The following is a 22,395-nucleotide window of genomic DNA, read 5'->3' as shown; positions in this document are numbered from 1 at the left end:
AGACTTGATAATTGACGGAATTACGTGAAAATACCATAAACAATAATTACATAGAAAGCAGACTTTATAATTACAACGACTTTTAATAAATTCCGACTGGAACAGTGGAATTCCGTCAGCGCTACGCAGATATTCAGTTATACATTAATAATTGTCGCACCCCCTTCCGCCCCCACCACCCCCCTCTCATTGTAATTTAAATGGATTCTGGCACAGATTAAGTGTCGATGTCTAAACAGTAATTGCCGCGGAAGGTATATCAACAGTAAATGTGTGAGCAATGTAACGTAATTAATTAGGTTTTTGTCGCAAGGTGTATCTTGCTATCACAAAATTGTCTTCTATTCATTTCGTTGTAAGGAAAGACTCCAATTGTCAGATAATATTTTTCATTTACATATATCAGCCTACTCTACTCTACTATTCATAGTGACGGTTCCAGAAAAACTAATTGCTCGATTAGTTTGTTAATAAAAACGTGTCCCGTCCTCGGCAGATTTGCCTGTACCCACAACTGAAAAAATATCCAACTGAATGAATTGTGTAAACTGTGGCACAGGCGACAACTAAATTGAAATATTTCAATTCGGTCTCACCTTCCTCACTCAGATAAAATTGATATCCAATTTAATAACCGTTTTCATCAGATTGCGTTTTACATTTTTAATTACAACGGAGAACGTAATAATAATAAGAAAAACTCTAAGACTAACGAAGACTAAGAATACCAATAACCTTTTTATTCTATGTAACAAGTGTGTTACTTTGCATTAACTTTTTTGTGAGTTACCGCTTTAATAGTTGATCACTGTGTATGTATTTGGAATTCTTAAGATATCCAGTGAATAAAAATGTTATCTCATTGACAATATTGATGCTATCATTTGATGCGAAGTGAAATGAAGGACTTAATACAGAGAGAGCTACTTCAACAATGTTATCAATATAAATCTCATTAAAGCCAAATAAAACATGCGCTAACACTGGAAACAGCTCACAAAACCGCGAATATATTAATAAAAAACGTATCCACGACTCGAATAACAAATATAATTGTGTTTTTTTGTGCTCCATTCAATAGAGCTTTGTTCGTGAACTCAAAAAAGTCACCTTTATAAATTAAGTTTCATCGTCGGCGAGCCAATCGCGGCGCGAGGGCGGGGTTAGCGGCCTCCCCATTGGTGCTTCAGATCCACTCTTCTCATAACATTTTATATAACCGGATGATACAACATATACAGTTAACACTCCAGCGAGAGCGGGATGGCGCTACGCGGTTTGTATACAGTGTGTCGCTTCGTCCCGCTCGCGCCCGGCCCCGCAACTGTCGGCGTTCCACCAAAAATGAAGCAACAGTGTTCGTTACAACTTGCCAAGGAACGGTGTGCTTCGTTCCGTTTTCGGTTCGCGCTTGTGTTCGTCCTAATATTGTTAAATAATAACAATTCCCAAAGATAAATATTTATTCAGTGAGGAGATGTGTTTCGTGTGTTTATAACTTTAATTATACTTTCGACCGGATTCGAAAGCGAAAATGTCTCTGCCGAACGGTGTTGATGTATCTCAGCTGGTGCAGCATCCAGTCTTAGCTGCTCTGCCGCCTTTCTTCCTGCGAGCCTCCGAGAGATATCAGGTTAGTGAACGCTGATAAAATGACAATATATTCTTTTATTGAAAAAAACTAGTTACATAAAATAATCTAGACCAAGATTTTCATTAGTAATCTAACTTCAAAAATTGAGGACCCATTCCGAATTCAAAACTACTATCCACACAAAAATTGCCGTATAGGAAATGTTATTAGTAACACAAAACTTGTAAAATACCCAACAATTTTAAAATAAAATTACAATAGATTAAAGAGCGGTCTCTCGTAACACTTCCGCCGCTCCACCGTTACGGATATAAATGTTACAACATAATTAAATTATAATATTACATCTTCATTGTAAATGAACTATTTATTAAGGGTTAGTGAGACCTTTAATTTTATTATCGTTACATTCATTCGCGTGTTTTGTTGTAACTTGATATTTTCGTAATTTCCGGTTTGTAGGTCAGTAGTAGCAAGGGCGTACAACATTTTTAAAATGTGTGAAAACAGAGACTAGACGATTTTTTGGATTAATTCAAGCCTATTGGATTAAAAGATTATTTTCTTTTGTTTTTGGTGGTGCTGCTAGGTTGGCTTAGGAAGTTGGTTTGCATTTCGTAGCTAACTTAATGTATTTCTTGTTCATTCATTTTGTATTATATGGAAAATAAATATATAGTTCTTTTAAAAACTGTAATTTAAATAATGTATAAAATATTCTACAACATTTTGTATTTGATGTACGCATTGTCCAGCCCATCAGTTTAAAGATCGTGAAAGATGTTACCGTTATATTGTAAATAGACCCATTTTGAAAATTATAAATTTTCAAATATTAGTTTCCGCCGGGAGTAACTGAGTCGTGTAGCTTAAATACGTACTATAAGTAGGTACCTACATAGGTAGACAATAGTTCTATAGGTTTTTAATAACATTTAACTGTTATTTTGTTAGTTTGTTACCGTAGCCGTAATAGTTGTAGGCCTCTAATTTGTAGATAATAAATATATGTTAAGGTATATTTGTCTACATTACACTGAAAGTAATTTAATTTTAATAATTCAGCTGGAAAGACTAAATACTTGTTGAATTTCTTTTCGTTATCCTTACATTACAACGTAAATAGAATTTGTCAGATAGAGATTCCGCTTGTCTTTTGTTTGGTAGCTACTTATCTTTCATTTTTGTTAAGTATACCTAATATTATTACACATAGGTATATATACCATTTATCATAAGCCAGGTTGATTAAAATACTTTGGTAATTAATCGTCACAGATTTACATAGGTTACAAAAGTAGGCCTGTAGGTAATTGTATGATCTTATTCTAGAAAATTAATCTATTTCGAGCAATGCGTTTTGTATATTGGTGATAACGCAACTATTCTTTACTTTAATTCAGTTTTGGTTATAGAGCGAGTGACAGTTTCCTTATACATCGGCCAATATAATAAAAAAGGATTAGGTTTAGATCGAAACAAAAATTAATTAACACATATATTCAAGAATATGTAGTTAATATAATAAAAGTAAAAATATATTTGCAGTATACTCCAGATAAAAATAATTATTTTGTAAATTTAACAATTGCCCTAAATTTATATGTAAATTGTATTAAATTGGTCAATTAATGAATTGATTATTTTGGTTCTAATCTTACAATATTTATTCTCTTCTACTCAGTTAAAAAATAAATAAGTCGAGAGTGCTTTTTGAGAATTTACCTATTGCAGTTTAAAAATAAGTTGTTATTCTGTTAAATGTATGAAAGAGATCACAATTTTAAAACATTCAGACAATCCCATTGCTGTTCCTTTTTTTTAGAGAGATTAAAAAAAATTGGGAGTTGTTTATCGAAATAAGTAGGTATCTTTGGTTTCTTCTGATGTCGGATGTGTAGATGTGATTACTTTAGAGGAGGTTTTGAAGGTACAACAAAAACCATAGTCCAACATTCTTTTATCACGACTGGAAAATAAATTAAATTACCAATGACAAGAAATATATACATAATAGATAATCCCGACGTTTGATATGCCATTTTATCCTTTAGATACAATTTATATTGTTAATTATATGAATAATTTATTTATTTAAGAAAAACCTATAGAAGCCTTAGTGCAAACTTATAGAATAAAAAAAATTAAAATTATAGTGTAAACTCAACGTGTTTAAGTAAAAAACAGATTTACTTAAATTTATTTCAAAGTCAAAAGTCAAAAATCATATAGGTAACACAATGTACACTTATGAACGTCAAAAAAGAAATATGTACATTAAATGGTTCTAATTTACATTTACTGCCAGTTCTCAAATCAAGGGCGGAGAGCGGAAGAGAAGAACTGGCAATAAACTAAATTTATAGATTGGGCCAGTCTTTTATTAAGTGATACTTAAGTCATTCAAGTTCAGCAATAAGTTTTGAAAGATATCTTTTGTATTCCAGCGGACCCCGAAGTGCGCGAGGTGCCGCAACCACGGCGTGGTATCTGCGTTGAAGGGCCACAAGCGATACTGTCGCTGGCGAGACTGCGTCTGCGCAAAATGCACACTCATCGCTGAGAGGCAGCGGGTCATGGCTGCACAGGTATTATTTATATACTGATTTACTTAAATCGCATCTTTTGAACGTGCATTGTTGTTGGCTGGCGTTCCTAAATTCGTTTAGTAAATAATTTCTACAAAAAGCTTTAGTATTAGTTATTAACACAACACTGACAATCCGTGACCTATGCCTGAGATCTTTCTATTTATCACTTCACCAGACTTTAAATAATGGGAGTGAGCTCACAAAGACATGACCTTTATAAAGGTTTTAGTTTCTCCGAGATTTATCAACGTTACAAAATCAGAAATCGTAATATAATCAGTATATCGTGCAGGTGGCGTTGAGACGTCAGCAGGCTCAAGAAGAGAACGAAGCTCGAGAGCTGAACCTGTTGTACGGAGGTCAGCCGTCTGCTGGACCGCACTTTCCAGAATTAAATGACGAACCAGGTAAGTTTTTTAACATCACTAGGCAAACGACTTTCAAGAATATATATGATTTAGGTACCATCGATTGCCCAATGACAATATACTGGTAGACTACTAATAATAGTAATAAATATATTTATTTGTTTATTATAAATAGGGTACACATTATATAAGACTGCGACGTATCTTATCTTTCATTAAGATTTCTCTAATTTCTACATATCAAACAGTAGTGGTAACTACTCGTACAACGAGTTTAACTTTTGTTTACGATATACAAGTGAATGCTTGATGCTATACTACTTACTATTAATTTTTATATGGACGCCCGTAAGCGGTGTTGTGCACTAAATCGATTTTGGAAATAGAACATACAGCGACGAGTTGCTAAATATTTAAAACATTTAAATAAAAAATATAAATGTTTTTACGAAAATAACAGATCCAATACAATTTTTTAGTGTTTCGTCCGTCTGTGCGATTGATGGCATATTGACCTCAAGTGGTTTTAACGTGATAATCATGTCGCAAGAAATTATGTGTTAAAAGGTCTAGTTAAGTTGTTGAGCCGTCTTCTTATCTAGTACCTAATTCTAACTACACGTAAACGAAAGTGCGGTCATTAGAGTTACTTAATGTCTGAATTGCGTCACAAAAAGATCTTAAAATGTCGTTACCGACGGAAATTACTTTTTCAAAACAAAGTAGTAAATGTTTCCGCAAGCTTTTTGTCGTAAAAATCCACTGAATAGCGAAATATTCTTATTATGTATTAAATTAAAGAGAATATTATAATAGAGTGAAATAAAACACCTTTTATAGCGGGAGTTTAAAACAGGGTGCTGTCGAGAAATGAAAACAATTTTCTTTTCTAAAGCTCACTCGGTGGGTGTTGATCTAAGACATATACATACAAACACACATGTATTTGTCGTCACAACATACTCATGTTACCGCTGAAAAAGGGAATCGAGTGTCATTTTAATATATTTGCCCTTTCTGGAACAGTCTTAATTTTGCTTGTGGAATGCTTAAATTATTATTGTATAGGTTTCATATGGTTTTTAAACCAAATAGTGATTGATAGTTAAAATTATCAAAACAGACTTTCTTTATTCATGGCAATGTTTTGCCAAAATTCTGCTAACAACATTGACCCTTTTTCGCACTCCTCTACCTACTGCTTCATTTAAAAATAATTCAAAACAACTATTAATGTCTTTGTTTAACTTTTTGTGGATACGTCCAATGAGTTTATTTTATGTTTTATTTATTAGCTTTTTTATTGTATAGAGATGTATCTGTTTTGATTCCAAATAAATAAATAAAGGTAATTTAAATTAATACAGACCGTCCCTTAACAGCTTAACAAACTCGTACACTGTATCTCATTGTAAAACATGATTCAGAAAGGAAAAGTCTAGTCGTTCTGCTAAAACCTAAATTCGCGAAGTCCAACAGCACTTTCCCCCGCGACGGAAACGTGTGATGTTTTTTTTAAACAGTTTCAAACGAATTTCAGCATTTATTTAATTGCGCCTTACTAACAAATCTTTATAATTTGCTGAAACATCAAAAGAGTTCTTTTCACTTCACGGAAACATAGCTTTAATTACAAATGCGGTAAAGCTCCCATTCCCCTACATGACCCACCCTCGCTACTATAACTTTTCCTGTTTTCCGTATACTAAGTGCCTGTTTTTCTTTTAATTAATGTGTTTATATGAAAGGCGAATAGTATAACACAATGGTTGGCCGCCTTCCTAATGATTTATTATTTTTATGAATTTCTCGCCGTTACTTCGACAAGTAAAGAAGTTAAATATAAGAACGATATTATAATTACGAATGATTTATACATTGTATGATGGTAATTGCTTATCAGCCATAATCACACTGATACTCCTAAAAATAGATAGGCACTGATGGAAAGGTAATAGCAGTTCTCTAATGAAAGCTTTTTAATTCCTTAGACTAAGTTGTAAATAATGATAAGCAATATTGCAAGGAATGATAACAATTCTTAAATAACGAATACTACGCACGATGGCCATAAGGCAGTTCAATAAAGCCTTAATAAAGTGAGACTTTCTGGCGTGGAATGCCTTCAGTACCCTACACTGTAGCTGTTAATACGTGACTCGTATGGTACAAGTTATAAGTCGAGTCTTATTTAGGCATACTTTATATGACTGGTTGACAATTTATCATTTAGGTAGTATTAAAAACTAAAGAAATAGTTTCCATGAAACGTTCATAAACAAGTGTTACGACGTACGATACGACTCTTCTAAAAGTTTACACTCACAAGCACAAGATAAAGTTACTAATTTAAAATTTATCTATAATTATTCTTATTTTGTCTTACAAAAGTCAAAAGTCAAAAGTCAAAATCATTTATTCATATAAGTAAAGCAATGAACACTTATGAACGTCAAAATTTTATATGAAAGGCTTCTAATTTTCCATTTACTGCCAGTTCTCAAATGAAGGGCGTAAGAGAGAAGAGAAGAACTGGCAATAAACTCTCCGCCACTCTTTTTAATCGCCAAGTTTTTTTGTTTGACACAACGTTTGTAAGGAGCTGCAAATATTACACCATGTTCCACATGACATCTTAAGTAATATCGTTTCTACGATACCAATTCTCAATTTGCCTCGTCTACTTTTCCACATAGCAATTGACAGGACATAGATATATAATACTTCTACTTGACTTTTGCAATGCTTTCAATTCTGTGGATTTTGAAATTGTGCTTTGGTTGCTTTGACTCGTTATTGACTGGTTTCAGAGCTATATTTACGGTGGTCATAAGGGAATTAAAATAAATGATACCCACTCTCAGTGGAATAATGTAAAATCTATTTGGTATCTTCATCAACTCTCTGACAGGTCTATCGGTATTTATCACCTTTACTTCAAATTGATGTTCAGTCTACACTGGATTAACTTCGTCTGACGATTCAGGCATTGAATGATAATATAGCCAATTGGAGTTCTTGAAATTAATCCTGCCACGAGCCATCATCATCGGAAGCCCTTTCTTTATATAAGGGTCAACTGGGCTCAGCTCCCTGGCATTTACCTTGACAGCGTGGCTTCTTAATAAGACTGCTAAAAATCTTGGTGTTTTCTTCGTCCAATCCAAACGTGATCCTGGGGTCATCACGTAATGGAAATCAGCCGCAAACTTCTAATGCATATTATTATTACTACAATTTCTGCATACGCTTTATATTTGGTTTTAAGAAATACGACCTATTCGACTCAGACGTGACGCACATCTCCTTCAACTTCTATATTCTATAAATTCTTTTCAAACCCAAAACACCCTCTAATCTTAAATATTAATTCAAATTATCAGGTCCTTGCAACTACCAATATATTACGCTCCTCTAATAGATGCTGTTTGGAAATTCCATCACACGGCTCATCCTTCTTAGGCAACTGGTTTAGGATCTTTGCCATTAAGTTGTGGATTACGCTGCCCGACTCCATGCGATTTCCTACCAACAGAACCACTTACTTGTATTTCTTATTTTGTATTGCATTGTAATTCATGAGTCCCTGAGACATAGTTTTTAGTTTACTTTGATATTCTTTTATCATTTTAATGTAACAAATTATAGAGAAATAAATATCTGCCTTCTAATACTTAGCAATATTAATCTAGGTACCTTTATTAAACGTGTCATGTCGGTAGATACGCAAATTTTGCTGTTCGTAGATGAAATATCAAAACTAAAAAAACCGCTTCATTAAAATGAATCAACTCGATTAACAGATACACAAATATTAACCAATTCCAACATTATCACATACTTATATATATCTTTAATCTAACTATAATATCTAACATTTAAGTCGATTAAAATCAGTAAAATAAATGTACTGAAATTATACGGAGCCTGAATAAATTATATTTCAACACTATATTTTCTTGCAAAGTATAAAAATCTGTGGTAAAATGATTTTTGTTCTAAAATTTTATTAAAGTGCCGAAATGAATGCCGTTTAATCAAGGTGTAATCTAAACTTAAATTGAGATAATTAACATTACAAGACGGGAATCCATTAATCCATTTAGTTTTACCCAAGCCTAGGGAAGCGATCATTATGCTTTAACTTGCTTGCTACTGTTAGGTGCATTCACCGTATATCTTACAAATTCTTTACCATGGTTAAAATGTGTTTTCCATGTTATACGGTGTAACCATGGCAATCAAGGTCTGGGTTTTCCAATACTTCCATATTCCATAGAAGATACTACATCTATGGAAATCCGAGGAAATATGTATGCCCATGGGTAATGTAAGTTATTCCGGCTACACGGGACTTTATAAACCGAGAAAACAAATACGGGAACCCAATAATGCGTAATGTGTCTTGATAAAAAAATGTTATTTCTAAAGAACATATTAATTCATAATAACATGGAAATACATAGCGAAGTGTGCGTGTGAATTGATAAAATATATGGTTGTTCGTTATAATATGTAAAGCATATTAAATCATTAGTGCACTGAAACAGGATCAATAGCACTGCGTTCAATTGCACTTTACGACTTAATTGGTTATATGTACCTATACAGCGCCGGCTCGCGGTTTCGCTTGTATATTGGTTTCATATATTTATTAAATAATCACTTTGTGAACGAGATTTAAAATAATAATTATCTGAAACAAAGATGTTTTCAGTAGGTACCTACTGAGATGTCTTATAAAACGTTTATTAATATGGATCATTAATCAAAATTTGTCTATTTGATTTATCTCCTCTCGGTTATTGTAGGACACCGTTTTGAAACTAGACCTGTATCATTAACCGCCACTCCAAGAAAACCCTTTTCCACAATTTTCCGTTCGAATCATTTTTCAAACGGTTCGTTATCATTTTGATCTTTTCCCTCAAAGATATCAAACTATCCCTTCCCCTCACACTTATTACATCCCATATATCCTTCTCAGACACACACGATTTCGATACCATTTATATTTCGAGTGGCACTCGCCGTATATCCATCCCACTCCAACTCGAGAGTATTTGTATAGTCTATCCCTATCGCACGTCCACTTAGGTCAGTCGGATGCAACCTGGGTTTTTATTGTATAACTTATAATGAACCCGTTTGAAAGGGAAGGGTACTCAGTATTTTATTTTTACAGTTTATTGCAAAAGTAAAGTTTAATTTAATGCCGGTTTGAGTTTGGGATTCTTTAATTAATGCTCTTTGTGGCTAAATGTCGGGCTTTCGCTTAACGAATAATATATTTTGCTCCATTTTGCGAGCATTCGTTTAACTTTGGTAATTATACAAGTGCCTACTTGTTATATGACGATTATATGTAGATGCACACAACGGGAGCGCGATCAGAATTTAAATAGATTTAAATGAAAAATAGCAGATGTCCCTCGCGAAATTAATAGCAGTGTATTTGTGAAACTCTATTAATACAGAACTTAACCCTCGACCCCTGAGTGGAGTGATTAGCGATACTAACAATGCGACCCCGCTTCGTCCGCGGCTTGTTCGCGACACCTATTATTTACGAGCGACCACTTTTTACTCAAAACTCATCTTAATCGCCGTGCCTCAAAGTTCAAATTTTAATCACTGTTAAAGTTTAAAATTGTTCGATACATTTACCTTTGTTATTTGAAAGTTAACTTTATTAACAGGCAGTTAGAGATTTGATTTGATTGCACAGTCTGGTGGTTCGATTTAATTATAGAAGCGCCTGTATTGAAATAGTTTAGGGTCGAAAGTTGCTTGTGTTTAAAATTTAAACTTTGATATTGGATTGAGTAACTCTAAATCGGCGGGTGGTAACAATAAAACCAATTGTTGGGTGCGTCTATTATTTACGTGCTCACACGAAATTAACCCTTGTGTATAATGTAATACAGTAGAAGTTCGCCTGGGGATTTTGTACGCTAAAATTCATTCGATTGAGGAATTAGTAGTCTATAATCATAGTGGTTTAGGGTTGGCGTGCTGTAAAATTTATGTTGGAAGCAATCGGTATTGAATTATTCCTTATAATTTTATATTTTGTGTATACAAATATACTTAAGTATGAATAAATATTCGTAGATATATGGATAAATAAATTTCATTGATAAATTAATATGACGACACGAGTGATATAATAGAGAGTTCGATCGATAGTTCAGTTATAATTTTCAACAAATATTAAACACATTGCGCCAACCCTGGGGTCGGAGTTATATTTAATATAGGCTGATGGGATTACTGGCTTTCAATAAGAGCCGAGTATTAGAGACAGTAAATTCCGATCGTATGTCGAGTTCTTTTGTAATCACACTTTATTAACATTTTATTACTTTCTGGCGACGCCCTTCTCCACTTTTGAATTATGACATCATCTATCTTTGTAATTTAATTGTACTGGAGCCATTGTCTTACGGGAAAAGGGAATGCAATTAGGAATAAAACCGCGATTTATCTCATTTATGAATTTAAAAAATGTAGAGGAAATGTGTGCAGCAGGGGGTCCCAGTTAGTCTAACGTCCCCGCCCTTTAGTGTAAACGATACAGGCAGAAAAATTGATTTAGCTGTAACACGATCTCGCGGCTTCCGCTGTTTTTATTTGCTTTTCTTCGTTTTATTTTTTCATTAAATGTTACCTGACGCCATGTTACAAACGCACGAATACTTACAAGGTTTGATTAAATGTTTTGTTTTCTTTGACAAAAATTGTTATTTAGTCATCTCAGCATTTTAGTACCTATTAAATAATGCGCAAACGTCGAAAATTATATCTTTAACTAGCTAACCCGTCAGACTTTGTACTGCCTCAATCGATAAATATAAGACCTAAACTTTTGTATAAAATAAACTTAGAGATATATAAAAGTTCTAATTAGATTTCATTTTAAACTATTATTTTAATTTGATTTCTGAACGACAGGACACATCAAAGGAAAAGCAAAATCGAGCATTCAATTTCGAGCATTTTTATATATTTTTTTTTATCCTGTAAACCTTCTCTGGCCACAAATAATTTAAGACCAAAATTAGCCAAATCGGTCCAGCCTTTCTCGAGTTTTAGCGAGACTAACGAACAGCAATTGATTTTTAAATATATAGATTAACATTAAGAATACATAGTTGTAAATTGTAATAGGTACCTACTATAATTAATTCTATATGATATTGTTAGATGAGGACGAAATCAGACTCAATTAAACAGTGACAATACACTAATACTGGTGATTATTCGAATCTATGGAGAGATGTCTAATTGATCAGAGACACAATAGTTTAGTATCGCGTGTAGGGGCCATCACACGTCACACATCAAACGCACTGAGCGCCGAATTACCTTGAGGGCGAACAGGGATAACCGGGACGAATAACATGCTAATGAAAAGAAATGCCAGTCTTATGTCGACCTCAATGGAAACATTCTAAGTTAATCACAAGAACAAGAAACTGAGAGAGTAGTTACTAGTTTTTGGTAAAATATGTAAGTAATGGTAGAAATAGTAGAGCAGTGTTGGCCTAGTGGCTTCAGCGTGCGACTCTCATACCTGAGGTCGTAGGTTTGATCCCCGGCTGTGCACGGACTTTCTTTCTATGTGCACATTTAACATTTGCTCGAACGGTGAAGGAAACAATTGTGAGGAAACCGACATGTCTTAGACCCAAAAAGTCGCCGGCGTGTGTTAGGCACTGGAGGCCGATCACCTACTTGCCTCTTAGATTTAAAAATGTTCATGAAAGAGAAGTTGTAGCACCACTGATTTTTTTAAAAATTAAAGTAATGGTAATCGATACAGAATAATTGAGGCGAGATAACTAACAACAGTTTAGTGTAAAAGTGAAAATTTAATGGCCCACGCACTACCCTAACCCGATGCCGAAGAGCACTTAAATCGAGCACAGTAAAAACTCAAACATATTCCTTTTCAATACGACATACATTCGAAAAACAGTTTTTTTATAAAATTACAGTTTTAACATAACATTAGCCATCCTATCACTCTCATAATAAAGTTAAAATTTCTTCGATAAACGATTTTTTGCTCTAACAAGACACGGGGTTATTTTTAATTTCCTCGGTTTCAATAATCGTCGGTCAGTACAATGGAGGTTTTATAACTTGTTGAATTTGCCCTTCGTAATTCTATAGAGTTTTTCTCCACTTGAGTTTTTATGAGTGTGTACGGTGTATCAATCATTAGATTATGAGTGCCACTTGGACTTGTATACAAATATTTATCTTTGGGATTTGTGGTTTGATGCCTAGTAATGGAATTATAATTGTGTTGAAAAGTAAATCTCAACAAGAGATAGGTAAATAAAAAAGTATGAATAGAATATTGAATTGTTATTGCTACGCCTATCTCAACCGTAGCTCATCCGGCGTAGCTGATGTGTATCGTAGCTCGTCGTAGCAATTATGATGCTTATAATATAATTACTACGTTTGAACATTTACATATAAAACAAAAAACTAGATGAATTAAAAAAAATATGGAACACATAAGTCAACGGTTAAGTGAATGCCGCTTTATTAATAATAAAAACTATATACCCATTTTACCCAGTAATGTATCCAACTTTGTTTGTCTTGGGTAGGATACAACAAGTTGGAGGTAAGGAGGGACCTTACTATCACATTATATTTTTTAAGGTCCGTAGAGGAAATATATATAATGCGGAAATGTTGGAGAGACTGTGGCTGCGTGTGCCAAATAACCACACTCGGCGGGGTAAGCGGTCGCAATTGCTGGCAGTGCCTCGAGCGCGTACGAACTTACTCAGAGAAGCACCATTTACGCGTGTCTTGCGCACCCTAAACACTATTGCTTGTGAGACGGATATATTTAGTTGCACACTGGCTGAATTCACAAGAATTGCATTATTTATAATTAGTTATAAAATGGTATTAGTATTAAGTTACATTAAAAATAGGAAATAAGGAAAATAAATATATAAATTGTAAAATGCAAAGTTATCCCTTCAGCCACAATTAGCGTCAACAGATAAAGCTTTGAGCGGTGGCCGTCGAGCCGCTCCCCTCAATAATAAATAAAAGTTAATTACGTTATTATTTCTCCGTGGACTGGCTAATTACCGTAGCTTTTTTATTTTTGTTCAACGCTTTGTGGACGAAAGGCTATTTGGATATCAAAGAATTATTAAACACACAAATAGTAGCCAATCCTCGGCGATGTCGTTTTGGCTCGGTAAAGGATTGTCGGGAAGTGGGAACATTGAATATGCATGTACAGTCGGCCGCAAGCGTCTGTACAATTGTATTGAAGCGACACGTCGGCCGTCGCTCGCAGACGTCAGTAAATCCGAGCACAATACACCGCGACAGTACCGTGGCCGGCCGCCAGAGCATTGTGCGCTTGATTTATCGCCGACGCATTACTGTGTCGCGCAATGCAAACAACCACTCTCTCTCTCTCTGTGCTCGCTCTGCCTTGAGGTATGGTTATTGCGTGTAGCTTTTTATTGCATGGAAGCAATAAAAAGCTACACGCAATAATGCTAGCCCGGAAAGGCGACAGAAGACAAGTCAACGTGCAATACATATGGTTGTAAATACCTAATGCTTTTCTTGTTTGTCTAATGTTTGACGAATCGTTTTGAGGCTCATAAAAAGCATCAATATTGTATTTAAATCACAATCTAATTGAAAGAAGGGTGTGTCTAGGTTCTCTTGGAATAAAAAAAACATTTAATCATAAGTATGAAAAGCATTAAAAATACTATGGCTTACTTTGTGTTCAAACAAAAACACCCACATATTTAATATACACAATTATATGAATAACAAATGTACATAATACAAGCAGATGTCCTATCAAATACAATTCATCTATACAAATGTTCTTATTCACTTACACACATACGATTCGATAGTTCTATCCCGCTCACACGTGTAATGAGGACCGAAAAGGCCAGAGTATAAGTGTTTGTATTGGATTCATAATAGTGTATTATTTTAATGAAATTCAGTATGTGCTCGAGGGAGGGTTTTATTATTTTTTGTTTGGCTCCTTTGTCCGTACGTCCTTTACTTTGTACATTTTGGTTTTGTAAGTTGATTTAATCTATATTTATAATTGATTTATTTGTGTATTCTGTCTCTGACTATCTAAATTGACAACACGAAACAAAATAAACGGTTTATGCTCATTTATGAAATGATACTTACCCTATTAATAAATGACACACACCTACATTAGTTACAACGATTCAAAGTTAAATAAATAAATTATCTATCATATGTGATCAGCTCTGTTGTATGTAAAATCTCACTAAAAACTAACAGAAAAAAAAAAGAATATTCGCCTGCATTTTCTATTCCCAACGTTAAACACTCGAAACCGAACGGAACACTCAAAACAAATAAAACCCCAAAAGCCGTATCGAAAACATTTTCGTTAAAAATAAGAAACAAAAAATCCGCTTTTCACTCGACATCGAATCGCACATATTGTATTGAACTAGTCGCACGATAAATGTAATCGAATCGTGTTTCCCCCGAGTCGAGTTCCCTCAGCACTCGAGTCTCAAAAAAACAATAAGTTCGACCATTAAATTCGCACACGTCACTGAAAACGAGCCCGCGTCTAATTGCTCGAAACACAATGCACAACGTCAAATGTTTCTATTGTACTTGACATTATAAATATACCTGCTGAAAAACAACCGCTTTGCTTTTGATAATTGTAATTTAATATTGCTGCATTACTCCCACGAGCTCAAAGTGGGCACGCATTGTTATCGCGATACACGCGTAGTGTTTTTCATTTACGTTTTTATGTAAGCTAAGTATTTGAAAATTCTCAACGTTTTTCTTTAGTGTCATTGTCATTCGTGGTTTTTACTTGCCCTAAAATCATGATAAATTCTTATAGTAGCGTATCTGCTAAGGTATAAAGAGAGAAATACAAAATGAAAAATTCAAAAGAAACACTTAAAAATAAATAACAGAAACTTAAAGCGCAAATATTTGAACCTTCGTACCTCGGCACATAATTTGTCCACGACTGTATTTTTAACGCAATGTACCTTTTTAACGATACACGGAAAGTGTTTCAAAGTGGTTTGTTCACGCGACTGTTGATTTTATATTATTTGGGTCTTTTTAAAGCGATGTAGTGTGATATTTATTTTAAACTCATATCAACAAACAAAACCATACGACTCCATCAAAATACAAATAACTTGACTGAAATGCGAATTAATTCTCAAAATCTGCAAAAAGAAGAAACCATTATAAATAAACAAAATGTGTCCTTGTCCTTAGTTCAAAAACGCGCCCGAATCACCGAGGTATCCTCCAGTCCATCACCACCCGAGACCCAGGATTCCAAGACCCCGATGAGGACTTCCCCTCTAGACTCGCCCCCTCCACGATCTCCGTCAGACCATGAATTGAACGTGGAGGAAGAATTGGAGCATTCGGAACCTTCATTGACGCCAGAAAATCTGTCGCTCAAAGAAAGGCAGGATGAGGTTGGTCTTTATAATGAATTTTTTTTTATTATTAGTTATGTAATTTGTTAGAATGATATATTTCTGAAACTATTTCATTAATTATTTTTCATTTTTGAATACGTTAAATGATGATTACTTGACGATCTTAATGGGTCATGTGTCAACGAATTAAAATGCGATCGAATTAAAAATAAGCTTATTATTTAAATGTGCACAGGTAAAGAAAGAGGACGACGATAAATGGGACAATAACTTCAAGTACAGACGTGGTAAACAGGAGGGTCACACGCCAGAGTCTCTGGAAGACACCACACCCTTCCAAAAATCACCCGTTGATGTCCTCATTAAAGTATTTCCCAGGCGGAGCAGACAGGTGAGGACATAAGGCGGTGTAAAATAATAACTAATCATAAAAACAAGTATTATATAATTTTATTCGAATTAAAAATTCAGTTATTATTGCGTGAGGAATATTTGAGTCATATATGTTTGTGTGTAACCTTTTGTCAATCAGCAATGACATTTGAGTTACTAAAATAAAAAATAAATCAGTGGCGCTACAACCTCTTAGGCCTCAGATTTCCGAGTCTGTTTCATGATCACTTTTAAATCTAATAGGCAAGTAGGTGATCAGCCTCCAGTGCCTGACATGTCGGTTTCCTCACGATGTTTTCCTTCAACGTTCGAGCAAATGTTAAAAGCGCTCATAGAAAAAAAGTCCATTGGTGCACAGCCGTTTTTGTTATTACTTAAGTTTATTCTGTATTTTCTTTGTGTCAGGAAATAGAAGTCATCCTCGCCAGATGTAAAGGGGACGTTGTGGCCGCTATGGAAACTATGGTTAACGGCCCAGAATCCTCCTACATGACTCCAGATTCACCCTACATGAACTACCAGTCCAAGTCTGCGTTCTCTCCGCTCTCTAATCACAGCTTTAAGTTCTCGCCTTCTAGAAGATTCCTTACTCCTCCCTACAGCGGAACAGGATATTTACCTACGGTGATAAGACCACCTCCAGAATATATGTCTTCGTTTCTACCACCTTCTGAGCTGATGTATGGCAGGCAGCTGCAGGTGCCATCTCCTGGTACTTCTCCTACCTCTGATAATACGAATAATGAAGGCTTCTCCGATTAGGGTTTGCAAAATTGGACAGTGCTGTAGCTGTCTTATGATATTCACTGTAAATACTAAGAAATGGTCACTTTGAAATGAGGTAATTCGTTCTTCTAGCAAAATAATAAATAGCTTAGGAGACACGTTCATTAAAGTTGTAATATATCAATAGTATCTTTAATATCCTTTTAAGGAAATAATATTACTTCATATTGAATTATTTTGAAAGTAAAAAAGATGCTTTTGACGATTATAATTACTGATATTTTTTTTTGCTACAACAGTAGTTATGTAAGATTTCGTTCTTACATTGTATAAATAAAGTTATTAAGATAATAAATAAAAACTTAAGTGATATAGGTATTAAATTACCAATTGTAAATATGACTACTGAATTAAAATAATTATAGTAGAATTTATTGATTAAGATTTAACTAAGTATACGTTATTATTAAATTAATAATTGTCATTTCTGTATTTTGGTTGGACTTAATAGTTTACAAAGCGATACTTACAAATTATAACGTGTTTGCAATTGTTATTCTGCAGTAAACCGCCACAACCATCTCTTTACTCTGAAAATTCCATTAATTCTAAAGTTTCATAGACGAGTATTCTAAGAATCTTTTAATAGCAAATCGTGCTTTCATACGTGGAAATAAAATCCACATAACACGACACACGTTTATTAACCAAATAAGTCTTTTGTATAGAGTTTGTCATAAAATTGTATTTCATGTAATTTGATAAATATAAAAAAAATACCCTAGCAGAGATATATGAAAAAAAAAAACGTGTTTATTTGTAGAGTTCAATTGACTTATCCAAAATAAGTCTCATACTAAATAGGACAGTGTTTTTTTCCACAAATTAAAATTTACACAATATTTATGTTATGTGTTTGCCTAATGTGTTTAATTATTCATATTTAATGTTACGTCACAATATCAACTGCGTCAAACGTATTGGTTATGTAAAAATAAATACCTTATGTATACGTAATTATTATAGGTTTCGTGATATTACAAACATTGAAGTCACCCGTATAAAACCTATGTTAATAGTTTTGGCCCACACTCAACTATAGGAGGCAAGAAATATTAGATACGCTTTTAATAAAATTGTGACTTTTCAAATAAGTGAAATACTGGCGCAAGGGGGTTTTATTGAATTTCAATAAAAATGAAATTCTCGGACTAAATATTTAGTTTACTTTTTTCATAAAACCAATGAACAAGTTTAATAAATGTTTAGTAAGTTAAAAATAACTTTCTATCTAATTTAAATACAAGATATAAAAATTAACATGGAACCGATGTAATGAATTACTAAAAATGTCGATGTATTTTCCTAAATAATTTCTTTTAGAACACTTCTTCCTTCCATTTAACTATTACGAAACGTTAGATTCACTTCCGGCACACGCATGATAAATGAATATGTAAATATTGTACAAATACGAAACAATATTCATATTTTGATGTAATTCACCTTACATAATTTAGTTAGATAATTATTTAGAAATAGTAATTATAATACTAAAACAATGTTAAAAATAATATAATTCTTCTATCTGCTATTTTAAACGACTTTAAAACACATATATTATTACTTCATTTAGTTCTTAAACATTTTTACAAAAGATTATATACCAATTGGACTTCGCACTTGTTAGCAATTAATTATAAAATACAAGAACTATATAACTATTAGAGTAATATAATAAGAAATACTCATATGATTAGTGTTCAGTAGTGTTATACACTAGTAAATAGTGCAAATGTAATCTCGTAGTAATTTTAATAAGTACCTTATAAATAGTTGGTAATTGTATAAACATTCGCTCAATAAATAGATCATTATGTCAATATTTGTTTTATTGCAACAGTAATTGTTCAATCGTAGCATTTTATTCAACTTTTTTTTGACGGTATTAAGGCGTTTACAAGGCATTACTATCATTTTGTGGAACTACCCATATAGGCTATACATGTTTCCAAACTGAGACGAGTTATCATGAAAAGAAGCCTTGGTAGGCTCGTGTTATGCTCAAGGGACGCCAATGCACCTCCAGGTCAGCGCACTATTTTAGATTATAGTTTATGCAAAATCGTATTTACAAAAATATCGAGCTCGACAGTAATTATTATGTACTACAGTTGTTCATATACAAGAAAAAAAAACTGAAAACTCATTATTACACGTTACACTAGTGAGTGAATGGTTACATTACAACTTTAATAATTATTTATATACTAATTTATCTGTATCAGAATAGTGGTAGATAATAACTATGCCTGGAAGATTATTTCATAGACACTCTAAAATACACTTTTTATATAAGTATAATTGTACGGTACTATTCGTAATTCTAAAATAAAATAAGTACATTGAAACCGGGCACTTAGCGATTTACAAGCTACTTATTGCTAACCACATCTACTAATTGGCTCCGAGACAACATGTTAGATATATTGTTACATGTCATGTTAAAATATATCTAACATATATGTTTTTTTATAGTAATATTATTAGTATTAAAAACATCTCTATTGTTCATTTTGTTTCATTATGTAACTATAATAAACATAAATATATTGTTATTTTAATTAAACCCGCGATTTCATTTTACTATTTAATTTGTACCTACAATCTACACGTCGTCCGCCCTCATAACCAAGAGCGGCTCGAGAATAAATAGGCGTCCGATAGTTCAAATCTAGATATAGCCTTCTCAAAGGCTATCCGGTGACAGGCCTACACTCGCCGACATACTCTGCCCGACATTGAGCACCGATTGCCGATACTGACGTTAAGTTGACGGCAAGTTAGTGAGCAAAATTTAAATTTAACAATGGACACAACAAACAAACACGGACAAACGATGGTAACATGAACAGTGTTTTACACTCGATTAAAAGGATTCCTTAATAGGCCCTTAAAGCTCAAAGGAGCAAATATGTTCACTTTAGGCGGGAATGGCTGCGAGCATACAGTGGAATGAATAAATGCAACACGTATTATATCAGTACGATAGCTATATTATTCTCAGAAAATTGTAACGAAATTTATAAGCACTTAGTACTTACTATTTGTAAGCACTATAGTAGCCGATAGTGCTTGCAAATGATGGTCCAGAATCGGCCCTTTGTTTAATAGTTGAACACAGACATAGGGGTAACAAGAGACAACTGATTCGCTATCGATAATTGATTTTGAGAACTCTTGAATGCGAACACAGACATATTGGAAGAAGTATTTAGCAAATCTAATTAAAATATCATTTGATCATGTAGGTTAAGCTATGTAGTGTACATATGAATGTTTATAAAAATAATTAATGTTTCTTAATTTATATTACGGCCTGTTCTCAAGTCAACAGAACTGACGAGAAGAACTGGCTCTGCGTCACTTTTAAATGGCCAAGGTTTGTTGTTTTAAAAATTGTTTGTAATGCTTTAATAGGAAAAACAAATGTTTATATCTATGAGCAATAGACATTGTGAAACACTTTTCGTAGTACCAAGATGAAATCAAGGTAGAAATAATTAATATTACTATTGTGTTTAGTTGAATTTTTAGATTAATAGCTTTCTATTGTATTATTAAGTTACTGTAAAAATAGGAAATAAGTAAAATAAATAAACAAATAAATGATATGTTTATTGGGAAAGATACTTTATTTCTCAAATAATTACATTCACTTAGCGAGAAAAATTAGAGTAAGTTAGTTATGTAGGTACATAAGTTAAGTTAGGTTAGACTTAATATTCAAGTATTTTTCAATTTAATTATCACAAGCTTAATTACGATTGTATCTATTTTATCTATATATTTTTCTATCTACGTATCTATCTTTATTTTCGTATACGATAAAGAAATTAATCATGATTATTTACATGATATTCATTTAATAGTTTAAAATATAATATTCAGAATACATATTTAAAACCATAGTAGGAATTATCATGCGGGTTGAATAATAAAAACATATATAATTACTTACAGAAGCAGGTTCTATGACTTACAAACGACAACATATTTCCCCGGGAACCAAAACTGCAAAAACTAATGGGTGTGCCCCTGAAAAAGTTCTCCTGTTTAATTAAGATGTTGCTCGTGTGGTGAAGGTAAACGTCCCGAGGAAAAGACCACATCACCAATGGACGAAGGTTTTTCAGGCACAGAAGGATTATCAATGTAATTTTTACTTACTTGCCTGTAAAAAGTTATCAAGGATGATACAGCTATTTAAGACCGAAATATTTCACAAGAATATTATGTGATTAAGAAAATTTATTAATTCAAAAAACATTCTTGCCCTAACAGGCGACCTAGTTGTACTGTACGAGGGCTTATTTATTGTTTAAAGATCAATAGGCGCCAAACCGTTCTTTGTGGTAGAAAGAATATTCTTTTTTATGTATATAACTAATTTTCTCTTTTAAAATTAATTAAAATGTAATTCATTTCCCACAAATACAATTGAAATGGAACGTATAATCTGATTATTTATATTCCCACAAACACACTAACCCATTTCACCACCCCTTCCGGTGTTTCGCCGTCACGTGGCTGACCCGTGACGATCAAAATTCAAAACTCATGAATACAAATCCAACCACAGCTTAAAAATAAATGTGTGTCCTAAGTCGAACACATATGGGCTATTTTAGTTTAGGTTTGTTAATTGTTTGAAAATAGTTCAATATAGTTTTAAATGTTACGCTATTTTAGACTGTAATAAGTTGAGATAAATTGTACTTTAATATGATAAATGCTTCGGGACTTTTAGGGGTTTAAATTATTTAGTTAAACTAATCTCTGGTTGGGCACTTATGAGTTACACGCTCATGTCATTTGCAGTTTCTTTGATTTTTGATTCGTAAACCAGGATTAACTAGTTGCAATTGCTTTTAGATTTTATAAAAAAAATCGTTTACAATTAATTTTAATTTACAGATATTTAAAAATGCAATGTAGACAATTGAAAACTAAAGGAAAACTAAACCCACAATATTTTAACATTACACGTTATACGTAACCTCTGTTGTGGAAAGCGGGATGCTAGTTGTAACAAGCATTTTTTACCCTGATAAGTTGACTCCAAATAAGGTATGTATATATTTATTTATAGCAGTTATTTAAAAAAATGGCATATTGGGTATTAGGGTGGTCCTTATTCCTAAGAAAAAAATTTTTTTTCTTTAATTTCGCGG

The 22,395-nt window shown here is 33.2% G+C and overlaps 1 protein-coding gene across 1 annotated transcript; it reads left to right on the top strand.

Annotated features, from left to right (window-relative positions):
• Window positions 1-1,291: 1,291 nt before the first annotated feature.
• LOC125059030 (doublesex- and mab-3-related transcription factor A2-like) lies at window positions 1,292-18,673 on the top strand. The gene is made up of 6 exons (XM_047663184.1): window positions 1,292-1,633; window positions 4,042-4,182; window positions 4,478-4,592; window positions 15,870-16,078; window positions 16,278-16,433; window positions 16,841-18,673. The coding sequence occupies exons 1-6, from the start codon at window positions 1,535-1,537 to the stop codon at window positions 17,195-17,197; spliced, it is 1,077 nt and encodes a 358-aa protein (XP_047519140.1). The 5' UTR covers window positions 1,292-1,534; the 3' UTR covers window positions 17,198-18,673.
• Window positions 18,674-22,395: the final 3,722 nt, after the last annotated feature.

The sequence above is a fragment of the Pieris napi genome, chromosome 19, assembly GCF_905475465.1.
Source record: "Pieris napi chromosome 19, ilPieNapi1.2, whole genome shotgun sequence".
In the NCBI taxonomy this organism is placed as follows: Eukaryota; Metazoa; Arthropoda; class Insecta; order Lepidoptera; family Pieridae; genus Pieris; species Pieris napi.
Note: the sequence above shows the minus strand (reverse complement) of the source record. Positions and strands in the feature narration are given on the sequence as shown.

What these genes read in the sequence shown, in the direction of transcription:
- LOC125059030 (XM_047663184.1), top strand. Translation starts at nt 1,535, where the DNA reads ATGTCTCTGCCGAACGGTGTTGATGTATCTCAGCTGGTGCAGCATCCA. An exon ending in TCAAAGAAAGGCAGGATGAG is followed by an intron (nt 16,079 to 16,277) that starts GTTGGTCTTTAT and finishes AAATGTGCACAG; the next exon opens with GTAAAGAAAGAGGACGACGA. An exon ending in TTCCCAGGCGGAGCAGACAG is followed by an intron (nt 16,434 to 16,840) that starts GTGAGGACATAA and finishes TCTTTGTGTCAG; the next exon opens with GAAATAGAAGTCATCCTCGC.